General features: G+C 37.9%; 1 protein-coding gene across 1 annotated transcript; it reads left to right on the forward strand.

The window, feature by feature from the left end:
* The first annotated feature begins 3,346 nt into the window (after positions 1-3,346).
* LOC120636792 (prostatic acid phosphatase-like) lies at positions 3,347-3,859 on the forward strand. The gene has a single exon (XM_039908359.1). It carries the CDS (start codon positions 3,347-3,349, stop codon positions 3,857-3,859), a length of 513 nt encoding a protein of 170 aa, XP_039764293.1.
* Positions 3,860-21,561: the final 17,702 nt, after the last annotated feature.

The raw sequence follows: 21,561 nt of genomic DNA on the forward strand, positions 1-21,561 counted from the left end.
TCAAAGAGATATTACGATAAAAATAGTAGAAATACATCTTATAGTGTCGGAGATATGGTCTATTTAAAACAACATCATCGATTACGTAAAGCTCTTTCTAGTATTTGGAAGGGTCCATATAAAGTTATAAAAGTTCACGATAGCAATAACGTTACACTTCTAATAAATCGTAAACATTTAAGATACCATTTTGACGAAATCAAACTAGCTCATGATAATTCTCTTCCAGGGCCATCGCGCCAGGATTCGTTGCAAGACTAAACCTGACGACGCCGATAGTTAACAGTCCAGGTCTCTATTACGATCCAATAGATATTTTAAAATACTATAATAATCATTGGAATATAGTTACATACTCTGATCTCTCTTATATAAAACCGCACATTGATACCCTGCAACGTATTCTAGAAAAATGTAAGCATATTTGCAATACACATCAATCTACTAAAGTTAAAATAGACTGTTGGAATATTCTTAGTCCTTTAGAAAGTCTTTTCATCAATGTTCAAAATAATTATATGTATCTATCCCATTTAACAAATACCAATAATAGTACCAAGGTCAAAAGGTCTGCCTGGTTTGGTATAGGTGGTCCTATTTTAAAACAGCTCTTTGGTTCACTTGACGAAGACGACGTTCTAGCTTTTACCAATGCAATTAATGCAGTTCAAGATGATCAAAGATATTTAGCTTCAATTATGAAGGAAAATATTCATTTAATGACCTCGACTATATCAACATTTAATAATACTACCTCTCAACTTAACGAAAATGAAAATGTACTAAATAACAACATTCAAAATCTCGGTAAAATTTTAGACACTGTTTCAGTAAATGCCAATAAATTGGAAATAATGTCTCATTTATCAATGACTTTTAGTGCTCTAGAAAGTTCTCTAATGATTCTTAGTTTTAATCTTAAGGATCTCATAGATTCAATACTATTTGGTAAACAAAATATAGTTCATCCCTCTGTGCTAAGTCCAATGCAACTCTATAACGAATTAAAGTCTAAAAGTAATGATGTCATTCTAAGCTTACCTTTACCTCTAACTATTACGAATATTCACACTATAATAGATACAGCAGAAATATAAACTAATTTTCGCTATTAGAATCCCGTTAGTAATTTCCTTCGCAGAATACAACTTATATCACATCTATTCTTTACCAACCCCTCATGACATGCATAATCCAGATAGTTTTGTATTAATTAACCCATCCGCAAAGTTCTTGGCAACAACACAAAATAAATTAATGTATTCCGCGTTACAAGATTTAAGTGAGTGTAAAGTGATAAACAACAATGATTACTTGTGTAAACTAGGAAATGTACAGTCTAGTGTTGGAAATCCTATCTGTGAAGTGACCTTATTAACTGAACACGTAAAAAGTATTCCAGACTATTGTAACTATAAGATTATGAAAGGTAAAATAGATATATGGCAAAGACTTAACAATAATAGATGGATATATGTTCAATCTGATGTAACAAGGTTATCATTAAATTGTAACGGAACTTTTGAAGATAATGATATTATTGGTACAGGAATTTTAAAATTACCAAAGTATTGTAAAGCATATCATAAGTTACTCCAATTCATTCCATCTCAAGAATTTGAGACCAAGGTCTATGTTCCACGTCCTATGTTCCTCTGCTATCAGTTTCTGTTTTTTCCTATTTCTCTTATAAATTACTTAAATGTTTTTGTAATAAACGCAGAGATAGTGGTGCATCTTGCTGTAGAAAGATAATAAACACTTGCACGACTAAGTCTAAATCGAAAACCCGTGCAAGGTCTATTGAAATGACAAACCCAGAATACGATACTGAGAGTACCGACTCTAATATTAGTACACCCAGAAGGAATCTTGAATTATTGTAGAATCTTAGATTTAAATCTATTTTAGACCTTAATTTTAATCGTATAGCTTGTTAATCCTTTGAACTAATTACTATTTCCTTGAATTCACCAGTTCGAATATGTAACTCTACTATATAATTTACATATAAACTACTATTGCTTTGTATACCTACTATTATTATTGTACAACTAAATAAATGTAATAGTTACTATTTCAGTAGGTTTTACTATATCCTTTGTATTTAATTAAGTTATTTCATATATATTGTTAACAATCTTAGTGTCCAATTTTCCAATTCTGTAAATTTTCCACTTCATTTTACTCGGATTATACTCACATCCTTTTGATTCCGGATGTTGCGTTTTAAGGGGGGAGGTGTGACAACCCTAGCTACTGGCTGCATATTACTGACTTGCTATTTCCTAATTTATGTCACTATTAAATTGTCGATCAGCAATATGGAATATAAAATCGATACATTTTGCAAAATCCAGTCAGTTCTTATTCTTCAGTCAAATTGCTGCCCAACTACGGACCTGGTTTCTGCCTGCCGGTTGGCTTTCAGCAAGGAGATTAAAGATAAGGTTACTCCGTCTCGAATAAACCCTTCATTAGGGTTCCGCGACTCATATAACTCAAGTAAATAGTCAAGTGGTTAATGTGGACATTACAAGTTTATAAAATATATATATAATAAATAAATAAATAAATACACTACGACAATACACACACCGCTATCTAGTCCCAAAGTAAGCGTAGCTTGTGTTATGGGTACTAAGATAACTGATAAATATTTTTATGGATAATATACATAAATACTTATAATATACATTTAAACACCCAGACACTGAAAAACATAAATGTTCATCACACAAACATTTTCCAGTTGAGGGAATCGAACCCACGGACTCAGAAAGCAGGGTCGCTGCCAACTGCGCCAATCGGCCGCCAATATAATAAAGTAGTGCTAAGAACAATCGGTGTTTTTTTTTTATAAACACCGAACTTTCCGCTCTAACAGTGCGCATAGATGAAGTGACTTGTCATATGCGCCGATGCACCGAGCATTACGATTATCTGAAAAAGATCCGTAAGGAATACATCCATATAATTTGAACATGTTTGAAAAGTGTGTAATTTATTATGACTTAACTCGGCGAAATCGTTCATATCTATAATTACTTTTTCTAAGTTTTTGGCATCATTACTGTTGCAACTTCGATCAAATAATACTAGATCCACGATAAGCTCTTATAAATACAAAACTAGACTTAGTAAATTTCAAGGAATTATGAATTTGCTGACTTTATATACGGGCAAGAAGATTGAAGATTATGAGGATATAAACGAAATATATAATACTTTGTTAGTCGAATCAATACATGACTTCACTCTGCCAAAGTGGGCTCAATTATTGTATCCCAATAAATTGCGAGGACCATCTTGCTACAGTTTCACCACAGCAACCGCAACTCCCATAATGGCACGGCTAATGACTGGACCGCTACTAAAAGAAATCGTCGGTAAAATGAATACAGTAATAACCAAGGAGAACCCGAATCCCTTGAAACTCTCCATATACAGTGGGCATGATTTTACGATCGGAAATGTGCTGAATGCTATGGGGTTATATGATGGAAACTGCCCCGTTTACACGGCCAAAATCTTTTTTGAACTGATGCAAGATAAAAGCACAATGAACGTGCAAATGGTGTATAGAAACTCGACAGGAACAGCAGAGCCATACATTCTTGACATCCCCGACTGTGGACAGATGTGCCCATTTGATAGATTCGTGGAGTTGTACTCAAACCTGGTTGACGTTGATTGGCATACTGAGTGTACATATCAGATACCGTGGCTTACTGAAGCATTGTTCTCGATGGATGGTACTTTTCATTCTGTTATAAAAATTATATTACATGAGAGTTCATGCTGGAGAAGAGAGGACGACCGGCAGCTCGCGTCCGTAGGATCTACCACCCTATCCTGAGGCCCACCCTACACGTGTCCCCTGGGTGGTGCTAAACGAGCTGCCAAGGCTACGGGCCTCACCTGTAGGAGGAGTAAACCTCAACGCTAAAAAAAAAATCCTTGTCCAGTGATCACCCCCAACACTGGACAGGATCCAAAAATCACCTTGCCTCCATAATCCACTATATTTCCCAAATACCTAAAACCTTATCCTCGTACCACCCTATCCCCATCACAAGCAAACACTCACTCGACACAGTCACACACAAATACCTCACAAACAACACAAGCATACAAACGACAAAAAACCATGGAAGCGGATCTTAAAACTTTACTACCCCAGGAGGGTACCGGACCCAGAGATGGGACCGCAGAATCCCTCTCTGTAGCTCGAGCTCCTGTCGCGGACGGAACTCGGGCTGCAGGCTGCCCCTCGTATTCGGGGGGGGAGGGGGGCACAGACCCGCCCTGTGCTATGCAAAACCAGCGACCGAACGCTATTCCATCACGGACAATGACCCCACACGACACAAGACAGACCCCCAGCCACGTCAACGGGACCGCGATACCCGCGCCCACCCGAATCACCCAACCGACCGCTTCCAAGGAATTTAATATGGCCGCTCTCGCTGCCGCGATACCTCATCCACCTGCTCCCGAGAGCGTTTGGACAGAGGTAGTCCGCAAACAAAAGCGAAAGAAGCCAAAGAAAAAGAAAATGGACAGACGGACTGACACACCCCAAACCCAAACCACGCAGACTGGCAAGTAGACGATGGAACCCGGTAGGAACATGCACGCGGAAGTCCACCACCAGACTAGAGGCTTGCACGGACAAAGTGGGGAAGGGAGACCACCACATCAAGGCCGTCAACCAGGACAGGGCACGGACGCATCTGCGGGCGTGTCCCGACCGGAATCCAATCGTGGCTCGCCCCAAAAAACATCGACCAACACTCCTGCTCAACGCCGGCCACACCCTGTCGCCCACCGGTCGATTGCGTACTGGAGAGGGCGGAGCAGTGGTGAGACTAGTGACATGAGCGGGAACCCCGGAACGTCGACAAGCCAGTCCCTGAAAAGGGACAGGCTTGACGACACCATCTCGCCCCGGGGAGAATACAAAAGACCACGGACAGACAGACAGACAAACACGCACAAGGGACTCATACGCGAGAGTGACCCAACCACACCTAAGTGTGGCCGTCACCCTAGTGCCCAGAAGCGACATGACCCAACCAAAGGCAAATAGCGTCCAGGGTCAAATCCAAAAAGAGATCCTCGCTATTTGCCTCAGAAAGCCAGCACCAGGAACAACACCATACGCCCCATCCTTTGTAGGGAAAGCCTTCCTCAACGAAGGAGTGTTGAAGCTGTGGTGTTACGACGACAAAGCCCTCTCTTGGCTCCAAGAAATCGTACCCCGATTGAAGTCGCCAAGGGAGGGCACAGGGCTCACGCTCATAAGACAGGCCGACATACCAGTGCGGATTAGGTCAGCACTATATGTGCCTGACTTCACGGAGGAGATAGCAATACTCCAACAAATGCTGTCCCTCCAAAACCCCTGGTACTAGGTCTCGTCGTGGACCCTGTATACTTTCAAAAGAACTAACAGCAACGTCGAAGAAATCCTGGCCAAGGGAAGGAGAGTCTCATACTCCACCGGATCTATTTATATCCGGTTCTTCGACGGCGAAGGACTCAGCGACGTACCGCCTAAGAAGACCCCAGAGCCAGGGATGAAAAATGACACACCGGCAACAAACCTCAAAGCCACTGCGCCCGGACCCTCCGTTGACAATGCTTTCTAAGATATCGATGCGGTAGAAATGGAGACCGGGACTACCCACCCATCGAACATGACACCATGGGAGGGGGTGGCCGAGACCGAGACTGACGATAACGAGAACGCAAACGAGGCGAGGATGCAAGAGTTGCTAAAAGGATGGGCCCCTGAGGCCGACCTTTAACAACTCCAATCCAAAACAATAAACCACATACGACAACACAAAGATAATACAAACCAACCTCCAGCACAAACAACTAGCAACGGCCACACTACGAGGACAGCTGGAGGTTGAGACCGAAACCATCGCCCTAATCCAAGAGCCGTGGGTACGGGCCCAAAACATATGCGGTTTCGGCAGCTGTTATGGTAAGTTGTACTACAACAGGAACAACCTAGAACATGTATATACATACCTCGCTGCTTAACAGCGACACTACTAACACAATTCTGTTACAAAGATCTAACGGCAGTAAGAATACAGAACGGGACAAAACAAGGGACAGTTGCAGCGACCAGACCAATTGTCCTGGCTTCGCTGTACCTACCCATAGAAGGCGAAATACCTACAAAAGAGGTGATGGACCTTATAAAACACTGTGAAAACGACGACACCGATCTGATTATCTCGGTCGACAGCAACGCACACCACATCCTATGGGGAAGTAAAACAAACAACAAAAGAGGTGAGCAACTAGTTTCATACTTGCTAACCACTAACCTAAACATTCTTAACAAAGGTTCAGAACCGACTTTTGTTTCAAGTAGATACCAGACAATTATTGATCTAACTCTAGCGTCAAACAACATATCAGACCAAATAAAAAACTGGCACGTGTGCGAAGAGCTAACACTCTCCGAATAAGCTTTGAACTGGATCTGATTAAACTGCAAGAAACTCCTAGGAGAAATCCCAGAAAAACAAACAGACAGAAATACAAAACTCTGATAAAGGGAAACACAATGTGCAGCAACAAACCCGAAATAAGGGGAACGATGCAAATAGACCAAAATGTAGAACAAATAACGAAACACATAACAACATGCTACGAAAAAGCATGCCCACTAAGAATACAAAAAACAAAACACGCACCAAAACACAGTTGGTGGGGCCCCGATCTGGAGAGAAAAAGACACAGGTTAAGGCACCTCTTCAACAAAGCAAAATACACCAGGAAAGACGCAGATTGGGACAAGTTCAAAGAGGCTCAATCTCAATACAAAAAACTTGTGCAACAGAAAACTTTTGCACGCGCATAGAAAACTGCGATAATGCAAACCGCATAAGGAAAATCTTAGCAAGGGACAACATCCGCACAATTGGATCGTTAAAGAAACAAGATGGAAACTACATCAAAAACGACAAAGAAGTGAGTGAGACACTTATCGAAACCCACTTCCCAGGCTGCAGGCCCTCTTCTCTTCGCTTTATATATTAATACTGTTACCCAGCATCTCTCCTCTTCTTACCACCTGTATGCTGATGATCTTCAACTGTATACTGCTGCGCCCTCCAATGATATTCATGTTGCTATTAATAATCTTAACCGTGATCTAGATAAAATTAACACTTGGAGCGAGTCGTATGGATTGAGTCTAAATCCTAATAAATCTCAAGTCGCTATATTGGGTGGTCCCAAGCAAGTAGGGAAGATCGTGCCAAGTAACTTACCTCCGATCCGGCTTAGTCCTACAGTTCTGGCTATAAGTTCAACTGTCAAAAACCTTGGCATACACATTGACTGCTCTCTAACTTGGGGGCCTCATATAGCTGTTGTAAGCCGAAAGTTATTTGCATTTGGATGCCTAAGGCGTTGGAAAAACTTTCTTCCTATAAAAACCAAAATCTCCTTAGCTCATTCTCTTCTCTTACCAATTTTGGATTACGCCGACTCTTCCTATCCTGACTTGTCTGATGAGCACCTCAAGAAGCTTGAACGTTTGCAAAACCTTTGTATAAGGTTTATCTTCGGACTACGTAAGTTTGACCACGTGTCCGAGTACAGAGCCCGGTTGAAATGGCTTCCGATCAGGCTGCGCCGCAATTTACACTAACTTTCATTTCTATATTATGTTCTATATAACCCCCATGCGCCATCTTATTTAAAGGAGCGTTTTTCCTTTTTTGGCTCTAATATTGAACAGCAAAATCTAAGATCGTGTTCTGACAATCGTTTACATATCCCAGCTAGTCACACACGATACTATAGTAATTCATTTACCTGTAAGTCCGCCAAATTGTGGAAAAGCGTTCCCTCTGAAATTCGCAATTCCAAATCCCTACCCATCTTCAAAACCAGATTGTTTAAGTATTACCTAGCAGATTGTGTTTATGAGTAGATAGTATTAGTACGAAAGATTGTATTACTATGAGGTACATACATTTGTTTATTATATGTATATGTGTATATATATATATATGTATATATGTTTATTTTATTATATATTTATTTTATTAATTCTTATATGTGTATGTTATATAGTATGTAGTATATATATATTTTAATTTTTTTTTCTCTTGCCTGTGTATGTTTCATTGTTTGCACTGTCCCTCTTGTTTTCTATTATTACTTTCACCAAGAGTTGTCTGTAAGAGATTGCTTTTGCAATAAGGCCGCCTTTGCACACAACTGTATTTAACTTTTTTTTATTATTATTATTTTTTTTTTAATTGTTTTTAATTTTACTTTTTTTTTTTGTTTTCTTGTGTGTTTCTTGTATTGTTTTTAAGTTTGTGCAATAAAGTATTCTAAATAAAAAAAAATAAAATAAATAAACATTGCCCAGGCGCTTGGTAAGAACAACTCCGTCTTTCAAGCGGAGTGCGTGGGCATAACAACAGCAGTCATAGCCATGCTAAACAGAAAAGTAAAAGGCTTTAGCATCAACATAAACAGTGACAGTCAAGCTGTACTAAAAGCCTTAACCAAACACACAACAACATCAAAACTCATACTGGACTGTCACACGGCCCTACAAAACCTATCAAAATGACCCTAAAATGGGTACGAGGTCACAACGGAAACAGAGGAAACGACGCAGCCGACTAATAAGCGCGGCTGGCAACATCACTAAGGGTAGCTGGACCGGAACCCATTATACCCATACCCTTCAGTGAATACAAAACATGGCTCCACAAACGGACGCAATCATCACACTCGGTGCTATGGTCCAAAACAAAAGAGTGCAAACACACAAAGGAGGCCTTACCAGATCTCAACCCACGATTAACAACAAAATTACTGCAACTAAATCGGTCTAAACTAAGGACAGTTGTAGGTATGATAACAGGGCACTGCCCACTAAACAAACATCTCTCCATTTTAGGTATAACTGACAGCCCTCTCTGCAGAGCATGCATGGAGACGGAAGAAACACCGATACACGTAATGCTCCAGTGCAATGGAGTAGCATAGACCGAACATTAAGTCCGACATCACCGTCAATAACACAGGACTTAGAACAACCTGAATTTCCTGCACACCAACCGGTTGCTTCTAAATCTTCTTCAAGAACACCCGATGTCGTACATCATGAATATCCCGCCGGCGAACCAGAACCTTGTGCATCATCTTCAAGAACACACAATGTCCAAAATCCTAAATTTCCCGAAGATAAATCAGAACCTTCCACATTATCTTCAGGAACACACTCAAATTCTCAATATCCTGCATACGAACCAGTTCCTTCATGTTTCATGTTTCATGTTCAACATCATGGTCAGAGACACACGTTATTGAACATCCTAGTAATAATACAGACCAACCAATACCGTCGACATCATGGGCAGAGAAACACGATATTAAACATCCTAGTAATAATACAGACCAACCAATACCGTCGACATCATGGGCAGAGACACACGATATTGAACATCCTTGTAATAATACAGACCAACCAATACCGTCGACATCATGGGCAGAGACACACGATATTGAACATCCTAGTAATAATACAGACAAACCAACACCATCAACGTCATCATCATCGTTAGGCTCAAATAGGCGTAAAAAGGAACCAAGTTGCAGTACCTGTTTCACGGAGGCTCCTGTCTACACTCCTACGCTAGAAGAATTCTCTGTAAGTGTTTTATAAAAAAAACTATGTAATACCTATGTTGCTATGAAGTTTTTATCCACATAGGGAACAGAGAAAATTATGGTAACAATGACAAAACCTGCAAGTGGACTTGGGTTTCGTGCTTCGGGGTAGTTTTTTTTTTGTTTTATTTACCTTTGACGTAGTCTTTTTTATAGTTATAATTGACGGACCAAGCAGATGACCCACCTAATGCTAAGTGGGAAACCATCGCCTATAAACAGAGCAACACCTCGGAGGGCAAGCAGGAACAAAGGGTAATACAAATTTCCGTCCGTCAACCTGAGGCGCAGATTGCACGGGCAACGGCGCCCTTCCCCGTAAGTTACCAATAATATAAGCTAAACTCGATCAATTCTTAATTTAAATTTATTAAAATTTATGTTCTATTTTTTAGTTCGGTTTTCTATAAAAAGCGTGTTTTTTAGTTTTTACCGTTAGTCTTGAGCGTCACTCTGTAGTGAAAACACGTGTTTATTCTAACCTATATTGTGCTGTTTTGAGTTTTATATTGAAAATGTCTGAATATTGTTTTATTTGTGCTAAACTTTTAACTGAAAGTGAAGTTGTTACTGTTGAACGTGGTATGAAGACATTAATTAATGCAAGTATCGAAAGAGCTGATGATTTTTCGGAATATCTCAAAAATCAGAAATCTGTGACAATACATGAAAATTGCCGTAAAAATTATACTCGAAAGTCTTCTATTGCTGCAGCTAATAAAAGACAACGTGAAGAACAAGAAGCCAGTACATCCACAGCAAGTCCTCCTCGTACTAGATCACGTATCAGTTAATCAGCTTTTTGTTTCAAAGAACTATGCTTATTTTGTGGCGAGAAATTAAATGAAGAAAGTGAAAGGAGAAAATCCTCAGATTTTCGGCGTCGAATCAGCCAAGTAAGTACACTTCAATTTAAAGATTCAATTCTGGAAACAGCTCGGGCTCGTGACGATGCTTTAGCAAAAGCTGTTCTTGCTCGAGTCGAATTTGAATATGATTTAGTTGCTGCTGAAGCTAAGTATCATCGAGATTGCTATGCTAATTTTTTAAAACCTTCCACTGGAGCTAAAATGGGTCGTCCTAAAGACGAAGCAACGAATTTGGCAATGGAGGAAATATTTACTTACATTGAAAATAGCGATGACTGTCAGTTCACTTTGAACGAATTACAAAAGGTTTGCAAAACTACGACTCTAGATAACAGAACGATTAAGCTACGACTAAAAGTAAAGTATGGTGATAAACTTATTATCACTGAGAAATCGGGAGCATCAACATTCATATGCTTAGTGGATAATCATCATGATATTTTGAATCAAGCCTGGTACGAAAAAAAAAATGAATAAAACAGAAGAACGATTGAGAGTCCTAGACGCAGCTGCAGCTATTATTCGCGAAGATATTCAAACCGCAGTATTTGATAATTCTAACTACCCTCCACCAAGTCGCATGTTCGAAGATTTAAATAATGAAATCCCAGAATCATTGACATATCTTGTGGAACGAGTGATTTTAAAAAATAAACGATCAAATTTAGATCATTTAAAATCAATATGCACAAATATTTGCCATTGTATCATGACTGCTGTTCGACCAAGGTCTTTTAAATCTTAATTACAATTAGGCCTCGCAGTTTTTTTTCATCGAAGGTTCGGGTCTAAACGTCTTATACAAATCTTTTCGGCTTTTGGTTTATGTGCATCTTATAATGATACAATAATGTACGAGGCAGCAGCAGTTTTCCATCGTCCTCCTCATGTCCTACCACCAGAAAGTGGCACTCTTATTCAATACGTTGCAGATAATGCTGATATTAATGTAAATACGCTAGACGGCAATAACACGCTCCACATAATGGGTATTATTCAAATTGTTACTCCAAAACATTCAGTTTTACTAGAAGAACCTATGCCACGAATAAAAGAAACTCTTTCAGCAAATGATTTCAAGGCAAAAGCTCATGTGCCGATACAGACTTATACAAATGACGGTGTAGTAGGCTACAGTAAAATAAATGTTAAAGATTTTGTTTATGGAACTGAAACAGTATCGTTTCTCAAAAAAGTTGATGTAGTATGGTTTTATGGAAAATGGAAAAATGAGTCTTTACCCGGTTGGAATGGTTTTATTGAACGTTTAACAAATAATCATACGAATTATTCTAAATCTCAAATTTCATTCTTACCATTTATTCACCAACCAGCCAGTAACTATAATACTATCTATACGACTTTACTTTGTGCATTAGAGAATGCAAAACGGTATGGCCACACTGTATGCATCGTGACTTTCGACCAGCCCCTGTATGCTAAAGCTCGAGAAATTGTATCAGCCGCACCTCAGAGCTCTGAATTATCAAAAATCATCATCAGACTTGGAGGATTTCATTTACAGATGTCTTTTATGGGAGCAATTGGTCATATTATGCAAGGAAGCGGCATGAAAGAAGTACTAGCAGAGATCTATGCGTCAAAATCATTAGAAAAAATGCTGAATGGTCATGCTTACGCAAGAGCTGTTCGAGCTTACGCAAGAGCTGTTCGAGCTCATACACTACTTCAGCTTAGTTTGGCAATTATAATATTAAAAGAAGTTGAAATGAATGACATAATGGATGCAGATCTAATCGTAAATATCGAGCATATATTAGGTAATACTCTTTCATACAATGATATTGAAAATGACGATGAGGTATCTGGAGCTTTACTTGATAAATTTAATCAAAAACTAATAGAATATGAGGAACGAGGACCAACTGCAAAACTTTGGATTCAAAATTTTTGTATGGTTTCCATTGCTAAAGAATTCCTAAGAGCTGAGCGTATGGGGGATTGGAAAGCTCATTTAAACTGCGTCAAAGAAATGCTTCCTTATTTTCACGCGTCTGGACATTTTCCTTATGCTAAATCTGCACACCTTTACTTGCAGGATATGGAACAATTACAGAATTTGATTGATCCTGAAGTTTACGAAAAGTTTTCAGGAGGATTTTTTACAGTTAGACGTTCTGACAAATTAAGTTGTGGAACTTCAACGGACATGGTAATCGAACAGTCTATGATGAAAGCTATGAAGACAGATGGAGGTATTGCTCGAGGGAGAAGTACAAAAGAGAGCGTCATCAGTAAATGGGTTTATAGTATGCATGCTATGAATACAGTTTGTGACAAATTAGAAGATATCGCTAATGTTAGGATGGATACGACCGAGCAGCATGTTGATGCAAGTGATTCACGAGTAAAAAAAGATGCTAGAGACATACGAAGACTTTTAGAGTGGTTCTCAACGCATGATCCTTTTCCAGAGGTTAACAAAATTGTTTCTATTGCGAGTGGTGTCGTTGGTGTCGATAAAATTAATTGTTATAAAGCTCGTGAAGTTGGACTTGCTTCTATGGCAAAAATGACAGGACTGACATTCAATAATATTAAATTAAAACGCGCTGATAAAGTTGTTCCTCTCTTAGCTATGTCTAGTTCCATAAAAGTTCATGAAGAAAAAGTACCTATTGACCCTGTATTATTGTTCCAACGCATGAGTATTACTGCAGCATTTCAAGATGAAATTGAAAAATATTTTGAATATGAATTAGCTCCCTACCCTACCTAATAACGATAAGTTATTTGATGACATCGGGATGCGTAAAACACAGAAATCTACCATTTACGATTGTTTTGAAAAAGTAAATATTGATATTAACAACACTAATGCGACATACATCATTGACGGAGGATTCTTACTACACCGCGTTGTGTGGGATAGCGAAGAAACATTCAACGTTATCTTAGATAAATACGTTCAATATGTACGTAGACATTGTCGTATTTGATGGCTATGATGATTGCCAGAGAAATATCAAAGCTGCAGAACAACGTCGTCGAACTTTAGCAACATCTTCATCTTCTGACATTTTATTTGATGAACTTATGACAGTCCCAACCAGTAAACAGAAATTTCTTACTAATACCCACAACAAGTCTCGGTTCATTTCAATGTTGAAAGAAAAGTTTACGGCTGAAAATATATTGGTAAAACAAGCTAATAATGATGCTGATGTATTGATTATTGAAACAGCAATAGAGCAATTCAATTTGACAAATACAACTATTGTTGTTGGTGAAGATGTTGACTTACTTGTATTACTCACTGCTCGAACGCCAACTGAAAAAAACTATTTTTTTCTTAAAACCAGGAAAAGCTCAGCATCAATCAGATATATATTCATCAAAAAGTTTATTTACTTTTGTAAAGTGTAAAGATCATGTACTATTTTTACACGCAATAACTGGCTGTGATACGACATCTGCATTTTACAGGAGGGGTAAAACAGCAGTTTTCAAAATGTTTGAAAAACAAGATTTAATTCAATGTGCTGAAGTTTTTAAAAAAAGTGATTCAACTCAACAAGAAGTTATTACCAACGGCATCCGCTTTCTTCTTTCTATGTACGGAGCTCCTAAAAAAACTACCTGTTTAGATAAACATCGATATGCATGTTTCGTTAAAAATACTAAAAATAAAAAACAAGTTCAACTAGCTTGTCTTCCTCCAACCTCAGTTGCTGCTCACCAACATCTTCTTCGAGTATATTATCAAGTTCAAGTGTGGCTTGGTTATCAGCTAGACCCTACAGACTGGGGTTGGAAGTTGGTCAACAATATATTAGAGCCAGTTCAAACTTTACTTCCACCTGCGCCGGAAAAACTGCTGAACACTATTTTTTGCAACTGCAAAAAGGGATGCACACTTTTTTTTCATTTACATCGCTTTTATCTTTCCCAATCTTTGAAAATTTCCGTTATTTTGCAATAGTTTTACATTAAACAGGATCACAACTGACCCGTGGAGTAGGCCTACTGGGGAAACCACGTTAACAAAAACGCGCTAAGTACACTACCTCATAGGTGGCGTGGAAACGTGTGCATATTATGACGATAACAACTTTTATAACTTTTAGAATCGTTATATCTCAGAAACGGTGGCTCGTAAGAAAAAAAGTATTGATACATTTTTTATAGATAATTTTGTGATCTACAATTTTTGTCTGAGGTACTTTTATGATAAAACGTACCGTTTTGCTGAAAATCGCGAAAAACTCATTTTTTTGACCTTTGACCTTGAATTAAATTTTTTCCTTACAGGGGAATGATGGGGAACTTCTAGACATTGTTTGTAATTATGTTTTGAACAACTTCACAGAAATTCAGCTTGTTGGGACTTTATGTAACTTCGAATGTCTAAATTGACCGGACTATTACCTAAATGAACCACAACTTCGGTTTCAATTACCAATACTAAATAATAAATGGCAAGCTACGACTGCACAGGAGGAGCATAAAGAGATAAAAGATGAAATAGGTTTATTTCAAGGTCAGTGAAATAAATAGAATACATTATTTGTGTGGCGCGTTGTTTTATGTGTTAGTATCACATTATTTATTGCACTTTTTTCTCGGATACTCTTCGTGGCTTATTAATATATATAATCGAAAGGTAGCTGATTTACTGACTGACTGATTCATGACAAAGTCTCAGGAACTATAAATCCTACAAACTTGAAATTTGTTAAATTAAGTTCCTTCTAAGATGTAGCTGTCAGGTAAGAAACGGTATGGGGTGAAATAGGGGTTGGAATTTTGTATGAAAGTCCTACGTTTTTGAAGTTACATACTTGAAAATCGTAATAAAATGTGGAATTATTTTATGAAAATTCTCTCGTAGGGGTGGTTAAATAGGGGATGAAAATTTTTGCTGATTTGTGTTTGTTAAGTCTACACACCTGAAAGTTGGAACATTGGTTTCTTTTAAAGCCTTTGCTCTCAGCCTAGAAAATATATTATCCACATGTACCCTTATGGGGTTGGAAGTTCGTTTCCGAGGTTAGTTATTTATAAAAATTACCTATAATATTTTTTTTAGATATCACTTTTCAGGAGTGGTAAAATAGGGAATGCATGCATACATGTTGCATTCTGTTACTACTAAGTCTACAATACTGAGATATAGAAAGTGGGTTTCTTTTAAAATTCAAAATTCATAATTCATTTATTTCAAGTAGGCCTAGTTTAAAAGCACTTTTTTAAACGTTAAGTCATAAGTGTTACTGACATCAAAATAAAAAGAACATAAATTAGCCCTGTGGTACACCAATTAAGGTTTATGTTCCCCGAGACTTTTATGTATTTTATACATACCCTTTGTGTTCGATTATTAAAATCCTAAAGGAAAGAACCAAATATCCGCTTATTGTTGCTAAATAAGCCGAGCGATGAAATTTGAGCTTTCGCTTTTTAAACGATCTTGCAACTTAAAATAAATTTATCATAAAACTATAGCAGTTCAAATTCGACACATTGGAGATGTTTTGAAAAAATCTTTAGGGGCATTATAAGCCTGCTATTTGTTGTAGTTCACTTAGCTGGACATTTTATACGAATTCACACCATAACTCCGTGAAAAGTGAACAAATTGTATCATTTCTTTTTACACTAGAAAGGTTGTAAGAAAGGTAGTTTAACAGTTTAATTTTGCCCCTAAGCAGACAGCAGCAAACTTTTCAATTAAGGCGTAACTATTCTAGATACATAATATTCTGCCACATAGGTATAAAAGGCCTGCAACGCATGGACTGAATATATATATTATTTATTTTATTTTCTTGTTTACCCTTCTGCATACCAGTAAACTAACAGTTATTTCTATTCTTCCTTTATCGTTTTCTATTTTTATTAGGGACAGGAGCTGAGACTGACTGATGTAAATTTTTTACACTCATCCAAAGTCGGACATCGATCCATTTATAACCCTGATGGATCACCCATCAGGGTGTTATTAATTTTAGCTACCAGCAAGGAGTTATAATTACCTTTTTATAGATAAACTTTTGGGACACTTTTTTTCTACAGATGCATCAAAACATTAGGCACCCATTTTTAATATATTTTTATTTTATTTATTTGATGCAAAGCAGTTAACATTGTAGGTAGTATAACGTTAAACCATGCCGCTGATTCCTGGGTAATTTGACTGGGATCGATTACGAGCATTTCTTTCAATTCAACGTCGGGCGGTCTTCAAAGTTGTTTTTTCGTAAAGTACAAGTTTCCATTACGAAAGCGTTGAAATTAAAAACCCAAGTTACGTTCATTAGCAGTCTTCTCTCCAAATGCAGCTTTGGAAGAAGAAAATCATGACATATAACTATTTGCAATCGAAATCCTCACACCAGGAAGGTTTTATGTCAATTCAAAGTATTTGTTACTTACTATAATAACAAGTAATTTCATGCTTTAACCCTTATTATGCAAATTGTATAAGGTCTATAAGCTTCTTAAATTCTAATTATTTTGAAAAGTAAGTAAAATATGTATTATTTTTCCTAATCTTACAAAGTTCTCTTCAGCTTTGGGCTCCCGCTTAGTAGAGGCACAAAGCTGCATGCATTACTAAATAATGTCTACAGTCTAACTTAGTAGAGCTGCTTGTGATAGAGCTAGTCCGGGGAAGTACTATCGCCTTGCTTATTTCTGCCGCTAAGCAGCTTTGTTGTAATGCTGTGTTCCGGTTTGAAGGGCATGGTTGCCGGTTGCTGCATGTTGTGGACGTGCTCCGTGCATGCCCTGTGTTTGTGTTGTTCAGTGTTGCTCTGTTTATAGCCGTAAGTTTACAATTTAATAGTTTAGGTGGGCCATCTGCTTGGTCCGTCAATTATTACTATATAAAAAAAATAAAACTTGTTGCAGGTGATCTATCATTACCAACACCGGAAGCATCTATTGATTCAGTTCAAGTATCCAATAATTTGTGTCATAATAAAGAATCTAGCACATGTCGACCTGGAGTGCCTGTAGACACTTTCGCAGATCGACCAGTACAAACTATATATACAGATCCTATGGGGAGATTTGATACCAACACAACTCGACAACAGAACCTGTCAACGGAAGTGCGCAATTTTGAAGTCTCCGTCGATGTGGCTCAAATTGACGATGATTTAGATGAACGACTAGTATATGATGACGCAGGGGAATGCTCTGGCGAGGAAATGTTTCAAGTTGATAACGATGAAGAACCTTCTAATGCTGAGGATATTCGGGAGTATTTACCAGACTTACCAGTACCTCCAGCACCATTATCAACTGTGGATGATATGGAACATCTTAAATGTTCTATAGACCAACCAGTACCGTCAACAACAGCATCTAACGAAAACGTTGACAAACTTCCTGATTCTAATGCAGACCATCCATTGCCTTTAGTATCGTCGCTAAGAACACTCGAAGGCGAATTTTCTGAAGGTTATGAATACTTATCAGTACCGTTTTCAGCATCGTCAAGCGAAACCGTGGTCGAAAATTCTGGCCATCTAGTAATTACATCAGCACGGTCAGTGCAAGTAATTACAGAACAACCTCCAGAACTTATAGACCGAACATTAAGTCCGACATCACCGTCAATAACACAGGACTTAGAACAACCTGAATATCCTGCACACCAACCGGTTGCTTCTAAATCTTCTTCAAGAACACCCGATGTCGTACATCATGAATATCCCGCCGGCGAACCAGAACCTTGTGCATCATCTTCAAGAACACACAATGTCCAAAATCCTAAATTTCCCGAAGATAAATCAGAACCTTCCACATTATCTTCAGGAACACACTCAAATTCTCAATATCCTGCATACGAACCAGTTCCTTCATGTTTCATGTTTCATGTTCAACATCATGGTCAGAGACACACGTTATTGAACATCCTAGTAATAATACAGACCAACCAATACCGTCGACATCATGGGCAGAGAAACACGATATTAAACATCCTAGTAATAATACAGACCAACCAATACCGTCGACATCATGGGCAGAGACACACGATATTGAACATCCTTGTAATAATACAGACCAACCAATACCGTCGACATCATGGGCAGAGACACACGATATTGAACATCCTAGTAATAATACAGACAAACCAACACCATCAACGTCATCATCATCGTTAGGCTCAAATAGGCGTAAAAAGGAACCAAGTTGCAGTACCTGTTTCACGGAGGCTCCTGTCTACACTCCTACGCTAGAAGAATTCTCTGTAAGTGTTTTATAAAAAAAACTATGTAATACCTATGTTGCTATGAAGTTTTTATCCACATAGGGAACAGAGAAAATTATGGTAACAATGACAAAACCTGCAAGTGGACTTGGGTTTCGTGCTTCGGGGTAGTTTTTTTTTTGTTTTATTTACCTTTGACGTAGTCTTTTTTATAGTTATAATTGACGGACCAAGCAGATGACCCACCTAATGCTAAGTGGGAAACCATCGCCTATAAACAGAGCAACACCTCGGAGGGCAAGCAGGAACAAAGGGTAATACAAATTTCCGTCCGTCAACCTGAGGCGCAGATTGCACGGGCAACGGCGCCCTTCCCCGTAAGTTACCAATAATATAAGCTAAACTCGATCAATTCTTAATTTAAATTTATTAAAATTTATGTTCTATTTTTTAGTTCGGTTTTCTATAAAAAGCGTGTTTTTTAGTTTTTACCGTTAGTCTTGAGCGTCACTCTGTAGTGAAAACACGTGTTTATTCTAACCTATATTGTGCTGTTTTGAGTTTTATATTGAAAATGTCTGAATATTGTTTTATTTGTGCTAAACTTTTAACTGAAAGTGAAGTTGTTACTGTTGAACGTGGTATGAAGACATTAATTAATGCAAGTATCGAAAGAGCTGATGATTTTTCGGAATATCTCAAAAATCAGAAATCTGTGACAATACGTGAAAATTGCCGTAAAAATTATACTCGAAAGTCTTCTATTGCTGCAGCTAATAAAAGACAACGTGAAGAACAAGAAGCCAGTACATCCACAGCAAGTCCTCCTCGTACTAGATCACGTATCAGTTAATCAGCTTTTTGTTTCAAAGAACTATGCTTATTTTGTGGCGAGAAATTAAATGAAGAAAGTGAAAGGAGAAAATCCTCAGATTTTCGGCGTCGAATCAGCCAAGTAAGTACACTTCAATTTAAAGATTCAATTCTGGAAACAGCTCGGGCTCGTGACGATGCTTTAGCAAAAGCTGTTCTTGCTCGAGTCGAATTTGAATATGATTTAGTTGCTGCTGAAGCTAAGTATCATCGAGATTGCTATGCTAATTTTTTAAAACCTTCCACTGGAGCTAAAATGGGTCGTCCTAAAGACGAAGCAACGAATTTGGCAATGGAGGAAATATTTACTTACATTGAAAATAGCGATGACTGTCAGTTCACTTTGAACGAATTACAAAAGGTTTGCAAAACTACGACTCTAGATAACAGAACGATTAAGCTACGACTAAAAGTAAAGTATGGTGATAAACTTATTATCACTGAGAAATCGGGAGCATCAACATTCATATGCTTAGTGGATAATCATCATGATATTTTGAATCAAGCCTGGTACGAAAAAAAAAATGAATAAAACAGAAGAACGATTGAGAGTCCTAGACGCAGCTGCAGCTATTATTCGCGAAGATATTCAAACCGCAGTATTTGATAATTCTAACTACCCTCCACCAAGTCGCATGTTCGAAGATTTAAATAATGAAATCCCAGAATCATTGACATATCTTGTGGAACGAGTGATTTTAAAAAATAAACGATCAAATTTAGATCATTTAAAATCAATATGCACAAATATTTGCCATTGTATCATGACTGCTGTTCGACCAAGGTCTTTTAAATCTTAATTACAATTAGGCCTCGCAGTTTTTTTTCATCGAAGGTTCGGGTCTAAACGTCTTATACAAATCTTTTCGGCTTTTGGTTTATGTGCATCTTATAATGATACAATAATGTACGAGGCAGCAGCAGTTTTCCATCGTCCTCCTCATGTCCTACCACCAGAAAGTGGCACTCTTATTCAATACGTTGCAGATAATGCTGATATTAATGTAAATACGCTAGACGGCAATAACACGCTCCACATAATGGGTATTATTCAAATTGTTACTCCAAAACATTCAGTTTTACTAGAAGAACCTATGCCACGAATAAAAGAAACTCTTTCAGCAAATGATTTCAAGGCAAAAGCTCATGTGCCGATACAGACTTATACAAATGACGGTGTAGTAGGCTACAGTAAAATAAATGTTAAAGATTTTGTTTATGGAACTGAAACAGTATCGTTTCTCAAAAAAGTTGATGTAGTATGGTTTTATGGAAAATGGAAAAATGAGTCTTTACCCGGTTGGAATGGTTTTATTGAACGTTTAACAAATAATCATACGAATTATTCTAAATCTCAAATTTCATTCTTACCATTTATTCACCAACCAGCCAGTAACTATAATACTATCTATACGACTTTACTTTGTGCATTAGAGAATGCAAAACGGTATGGCCACACTGTATGCATCGTGACTTTCGACCAGCCCCTGTATGCTAAAGCTCGAGAAATTGTATCAGCCGCACCTCAGGGCTCTGAATTATCAAAAATCATCATCAGACTTGGAGGATTTCATTTACAGATGTCTTTTATGGGAGCAATTGGTCATATTATGCAAGGAAGCGGCATGAAAGAAGTACTAGCAGAGATCTATGCGTCAAAATCATTAGAAAAAATGCTGAATGGTCATGCTTACGCAAGAGCTGTTCGAGCTCATACACTACTTCAGCTTAGTTTGGCAATTATAATATTAAAAGAAGTTGAAATGAATGACATAATGGATGCAGATCTAATCGTAAATATCGAGCATATATTAGGTAATACTCTTTCATACAATGATATTGAAAATGACGATGAGGTATCTGGAGCTTTACTTGATAAATTTAATCAAAAACTAATAGAATATGAGG

The sequence above is a fragment of the Pararge aegeria genome, assembly GCF_905163445.1.
Source record: "Pararge aegeria chromosome W unlocalized genomic scaffold, ilParAegt1.1 SUPER_W_unloc_2, whole genome shotgun sequence".
In the NCBI taxonomy this organism is placed as follows: Eukaryota; Metazoa; Arthropoda; class Insecta; order Lepidoptera; family Nymphalidae; genus Pararge; species Pararge aegeria.

Coding starts and splice junctions, on each gene's coding strand:
- LOC120636792 (XM_039908359.1), top strand. CDS start 3,347: ATGGCACGGCTAATGACTGGACCGCTACTAAAAGAAATCGTCGGTAAA.